Genomic DNA, 6,438 nt, shown 5'->3' on the forward strand with positions numbered 1-6,438 from the left:
ATTCCACTTCTGAGGATCTAAAATAAATGAAATCACTGTCATAAAAAGAGAAGTGCACCCTTGTGTTCAGTGCAGCATTACTTACAATAATCAAGGCATGGAACAACCAACATGTCCATTGATAGACCAATGGATAAAGAACATGTAACACACTCACAGTGGAATATTATTCAGCCATTAAAAAGATGTAAATCCTGCCACTTGCAACACTGTGGATGGACCGTGAGGGCACTGTGCTAAGCTAAATAAGTCAGGCATCTGTATAATGAGTGCAGGAGTGAAAGGTCTTACTCCTCATAAGGTCATTGCGACGATTACCTGATTAATTGCTAGAGTACTTGGTTTAGCACCTAGCACATACTGAACTCTCAACAAATGTTTTCTGCTATGTTACAATGGTTCCTTGGTCCAGAATAAAACTGAGAGGCATGCTATCAAAGCTGTCTCATAATTTTGCCTGTGAAGACTTTGTGAGTTAATGTTTTATATATCCTTCTTTCACTAAACAGCATAGTAGAGTTCCTTGGAAAATTTGTTTAAAAACAAATAAATCTGGGCCCTCCCTGGTGGTGCAGTGGGTTAAAGTACAGCACTAAGAAGCTAAAGCCACTTCAGCATGAGCTCAATACCCACCCTGGAGGTGACCCACATGGCGCAGCAGACCTCTCCTGTCTCACCTGCTGCTCCCATCTGCAATATACTTTGTCTATCTGCCTGTTCTGCGTCTTACTCTGTCTCTGGTGGGTCCTCTCACCGCCCCTGTAACTTTGGTCTGTATCCCAGTTCTGTATGCGTAAATAAATAAATCTTTTTAAAAATCTGAAATTCTAGGGGAGCCCGGGCATTCATATATTTTAGGACCACTTCGTAGTGATTTTATGGGGCTGAGAACCCAACCCAAACATTCAAAAGGTAAAACAGTTTCAAACATGTGAGTACAATGCCAAGAGTTGATTATCTCTGATTTGAGTCCTCCTTAGCATACATTCCATGACCTAGAGCATTGAGATTTCAGTTTACAGAAGAGTCAAAGTTCCGGACGATTCTCTCTACTCTCCACCAAGGCCACTCCCATGTACTCCTTACCCAGACAATCGTTCCCACAAACACGGTTGGGTACCCCCGACGTATCTAGTGCCTAGCACCTATGCACTTCCACATGGGCCTGAATGTACCTCGGAGTCGCATTATTATGGAGGGAAGCCACCCCAATACAAGCCAAACTCTGTGCAGCAAGCTACCTCTGCATCATGAAAAACTTAAACACAGAAAAAGCTCATGCGGTTACTTATTTTGAGGACGGTGAGAGAGGAAGGTTTAATAGACATGGGCACTGTTTTTCCACTCACGAATCGACAATTCAAGAATGAATTTACAAACTTTTGGGATACTAAAGTACAATGTTCCATAGCTCGACTGGAGTATAGTCACATTAGCCCCAAATCGTGGAACTGTAAACTTATTACCTGGGCCCTTCTCTGTAGGGAAGGCGCAACTCAACTGTTTAAAATAGCACAGAGGGGAGGAAAGTTGGCAGAGTCGTTTGCACCCAGGTTCATGAGAGAAGAGAGGCCCAAGAGCATTCCAAGTTAGCTCCCAATGCTCTCTAACCAGAGGGTCCTGGCTTACACAGTTAAAAAAGGGGTGAAGGCACCCCAGGTTTATTGCTGCTTTATTTACAATAGGAAAGTCATGGAATCAACCCAAATGCCCAAATGCCCAGAAGCAGATGACTGGATTGAAAAGATGTGGTACAGATACACAGTAGAATATTACTTAGCAGTCAAAAAGATAAACACATGCCTTTTGCATCAACATGGATGGAGCTGGAAGGGATTGTGCTTAGTGAAATAAACCAGAAAGAAAAAGAAAAATACCAGATGGTTTCACTCATAGCTGGAGCATAAAGGAAGGGGGAGTGGGGGGGAATGATAATAATGAACAACTATATACCAGAGACATTTTATGGTGGTGGAGTGGGGAATGGGATCAAAAATGGGGGGGGGGGAGTACAGGGGACTATGGTGATGGCCCAGGGATGACTTGGTGATGGGAAGCCCACAGAGATTACAACCGAGATGGAAAAAGGCACAAACTGATGTAAAAATAAACTATTATATTATTTTTTTTAAAAAGTGGGGGTGCAGGCTGTAGGCCAGTCCTCTGACTGGCCTGTCCCTGCCTCGGAGAGCTGAGATGAAGCCCCAGGCACAGCGGGGTTTGGGCCGGAGGCGCAAGGTCCTTACCCAGCACCAGGAAGGCAAAGAGCCAGTGCAGCATCACCGCCATCTGCAGTCGCCGCGCCAGCGGGGTTTGGAGCGGCGCAAACTCGATCTTCATGGCTCAGCCCCGGCGACAACAGCGCCCACCGCTCGCGCCCCGAGCCTGGCTGCTCCGCTGTGCCCGCAGGAAGAGCCCCGCGGATCCCGCTCCTCAACAGGCACCGGCCAGGCGGCGACTAGGAAGCGACAACCCGGGGCGGGCTGAGGCCGGACTTGGTCTGGGGGGCGGAGGGGCGGAGAGGGCGCGCCTGGGCCGAGACCCGGGGCTGCCAATCACCTGCAACCCGCGCCCTGGGCGGCCAGGGCGCCTCCCGCGCGCGCAGCTTTGCAGCCCCGGGCGCCTGGACTGGCACGCTAAGCTGGACTCGAGAGAGGGTCAGAGGGGTCAGCGGGCGGCCCGCCGAGCCCAGGCGCACGGGCTTCTGCTACTTTGCAGGTGCTGGGGGTCTCGGCCCGGATTTGACCAAAGTTCAGCGGATCGATCATCTTGTGCTGGTTTCAGCACTCGCCCTCAAACCCACCCTGTCCCCTCGGATTCCATGATTCGTTCTTGGAGTCGCCCACCGACTGGAGCAAGGTGTGGGACTCGCTTCTCTGAGAGCAGGGTGCGCATCCTATTTATTGGTCTGAGTCCCCCACACCACTCCCAAACTCTAGGGGCTTGGAGTGGGGGCCCTGGCCTCACTCATTTGTCCTGAGTGAGAGTCCCTACACAAGTCCTGAAATCTCTCATTTGTTTTAATCCCAACCAGGTGCTGCGAACTGTTCTCGGCGCTGCGCATACACCCGTAACCCTGTCACTCTGATTCTGCTCTCAAGGTGAGTGTATTATGGGATATAGATACAAAAGAACCACACAATTGGGTTTATAATCCAAAGCGAGCCCAAGAACGAATGACTGGAAGATTCTAGGACATAGACTGGAGGGTAAGGGAAGTTTCAAACAAATGACTTGAAGGATAATGACGGATTGTCTGTAATGAAGGAGGTGTCCAGGCAAAGACATGTACAAATGCAAAAATCCTGTGGCTGAAAGGCGAAGCCCAATATAGTGGGCCCTTGGGAAACACAGGAGATTGGGATGAGAGGAGGCAGGTGTGGAGACCAAGGCAGATCCCTGCAGACTGTGTTGGGTTCAAGTGTTGCTACGCAAGGCTTGCTACTGATGCAGTGACAAGCATTCCTAACAAGTTTGTTTAACAAGTTTGTCTTCTTGCATTTGAAGGAAAAGGGAGGATATCCCTAAGAAGGTAGTAAGGAAGTTAAACAGCTCATGTGGTGCCACCCAAAATCTCCATATGCCTGCATAAGAGGATACGGGGGCCCTTCCATTCTCCCCTTTGCAGGTTATCACCCACTCTCCTCACCCATCCATTTGTACAAATCCCCCCTGCACTCTGCTGCAGGGTGTTGGTCTTTCAGGAGTTTGCAGCCCTCCTCAGTTTATCAGCAAATCAAAATATTTTCCTTCTCCTCAAACTGTTTCCTTTTATTGGCTGACGAAACTACCAAGTGGCCAACGATCGGTATCACTACTGAAAAGTTTCAATTCTGACATATTAAATAGATGTATGGGTTCTAAATAGTCTGGTCTTTGTGAGCAATCCCTGCACTTTCTTTACAAATATTAATTACTGTAAATCTGAAATATGCCAAGTGACAGGTAACTGTCTGAGTCACCTCTGGAAAGGATTCGGAGCAGGGGAGTCTGGATTACATGCCCGGCCAGGGAGTGACCCAAATGGCCCAGCACACCTCTTATATCCCGCCTGCTGCTCCTCTCAGCGGTGGATTTCAGTCAATCCACCTGTTCTGCTCCCCACTCTGCCTCTGGTGAATCCTCTCACCACCCCGCACCTCTCGCCTGCACCCCAGTTCTTGTATGCATAAATAAGATATAAATCTTTTATATTTTAAAAAATATATTTAAAACAAGAATGTGTTTTAAAAAAAGAGTGTACGGGAGACAGTTTAGGACCAAGTTTGGTTCTGAATTTCATAAAGAACATTACTAATAATGGTAAATATTCTTTTCTTTTATATGAGTCTTGTGATCTCTCTTTCACAGACACCCACAGGTACGCACACATCATGGCTCCCGTAATGACCAGCTCTGACTCAAGTCTGCAGATTCCCTCACTACAGGAGATTCAGTGGAATGTCATTTACCCAGTTCTCTTCAGGCCTCTTTGAAACAGTTCAATGAGCTCGCTCTGGCCCCTCTGCTTTTTTTTTTTTTTCAATTGAAAATCATTTATTTGAGGAAAAACAATGGCATGAAGCATGAATGTTGCTATCTTCATACAGGGACAATAGTATTCTTACATAGTATTTCTATATTGATTCAAGTTTATGGTAGAACATAAACATGGAAAGAGCTTATTTCTTTTTTTTCATATTTCTTTTTTTATTACAAAAGTTTATTTTTACATCATTTTGTACATTTTGTACATTTTTCCCTCTGCTTTTTTTTCTGGTCTCCTTCATTAACAATTTGGTCAGTCTGACAGGGTTCAGTACAGGCAGATGCTCAGCAACCTTGCCACTGATAGGAAGCTTTCCAGCTCTGACACAATGTGCGTGGCCCCAAGGCTTCCTGTTCTCAGATGCCCCTTGTAGTTGTGGTCACAGCCTGAGGGTAAGTGTTATCTTTCCATTAGTTATATAAGATGTCCACCCTACAGGATAGGTACTTCCTTCTAAATTTTTTCAAAGATATATTCAAGAACTGGAGTGTAGGCCATAGGTACAGGGTGTGAGAGGCCTCATCAGAAACAGAGTGGGGAGCAGAACAGGCAGACTGACAAACTACTCTGCTGAGGGGAGCAGCAGGTGAGACAGGAGAGGTCTGCTGCGCATGTGGGTCAGCTCCCTGACTGGGAATCAAACTCATGTCATGGTAGCTGGCAATAGCTTGATAGTGCTGAGACAACCCCTGTGCCACCAGGGACTGACTCCTTTTAATTGTTATATTACTATGAGTTATAACTCTCAAAACTGATAGTAAGCACTAGAATCAACATAGTATCTTTTCTCTCCCCCTTGTCTGAGGGCAAGTTAGAGATAATTAGGCATCTTCAGGGACAGTGCAGGTGCAGACTTAACTTCAGCGGAGTTAAGGAAGACTCCAGGGTTAAGGGCAACAAATCACAAAGGGAACTAAATAAGCAAACACCCAGGACTACGGGCAACAGAATATTCAGAACAAGGATGATAAAGAAAAGTATGCTAAGATAGGGCTGGGACACACAGGCCTAGTTCTAGGCACAGAGACATTAGGACAGTGAGTGAGACCCCAGAGAACAAACCAATCACAGAGAGCCTGGTCGTGCTTTAGAATAATCAGGGAAAGAAGGTCTGTATCCCCCAGGGCACGACTCCACTTCAGCTCTCTCGCCCCTCCCTGGCCTGGTCCCACCAGCCTGGGAGTCCCACTCTATTCTGTTTCTTTTCTTCTTAATAACCTTTTTCTTTCTCTAAACAAATTTGCCTCTTTTCGCTCGCTTGCCTGAGTATCTGTGGAGTTCCTGCTGCAGCTTGGTGAAATGCCAGCCTGTGGTGGTCTGGAGGCCAGGACCCACAGCCTCCGGCAGCCTGGGGTCTGCTCCTGGCTGGGAGACCAAGCCTGAAGGCTGAAATTAGGTTATCACCCTCGCCTCTACTTTTGTTGACTCTTGACCTGGGAATATACCAACAAGTCAAGCAAGAGAGAAAAGAGAAGATTGGGGCTGGGAAGGGGCCTGGTGATGCAGGGCCCAGGGCAGGCTCTGAGGGAGGCAGTCAGCCTCTAAACAGCAGTATCCTTGGGCTCGTCTCCCACCCCACGCCCCCATTTCCCATGCTAAGAAGGTGCAGTCTGATGGATGGTCTTGCTCCTGTGTATTTTTGTCTTTCTGACTGTGTCTGGCTACTTGGAGTATAGCCTGTTGGCTCCTGTGGTCTCTTGTGGTTACTTTTTTTCCCCAGTACATGCCATTTCCCAGTTCTGGCTGCATCATCCCCGCCTGGGTCACTGTATCTTCCTAATGGTCTCCGGGTCTCAAGCTTTGCTCTGCACTTCCACTACTAATCCCTTTCCCTCGAGTGGCCATTCCAAAATACCAACTAACTCCTTTTATTTCTTCCTGCAAAAATCTCTGGCTTTAGGCCCTCCCTG

At 47.4% G+C, this 6,438-nt stretch overlaps 1 protein-coding gene across 1 annotated transcript in view; it reads right to left on the reverse strand.

The window, feature by feature from the left end:
- MOGAT1 (monoacylglycerol O-acyltransferase 1) overlaps positions 1-2,340 on the reverse strand; it is a 31,383-nt gene extending 29,043 nt beyond the window's left edge. The window contains exon 1 of the mRNA XM_004674793.2: positions 2,247-2,340. Coding sequence (XP_004674850.1) covers positions 2,247-2,340 — 94 coding nt within the window. The remainder of the gene's footprint in view (positions 1-2,246) is intronic.
- Between the last annotated feature and the right edge of the window lie 4,098 nt (positions 2,341-6,438).

The sequence above is a fragment of the Condylura cristata genome, unplaced genomic scaffold (genome assembly GCF_000260355.1).
Source record: "Condylura cristata isolate star-nosed mole 26May11 unplaced genomic scaffold, ConCri1.0 scaffold00002, whole genome shotgun sequence".
NCBI lineage: Eukaryota > Metazoa > Chordata > Mammalia > Eulipotyphla > Talpidae > Condylura > Condylura cristata.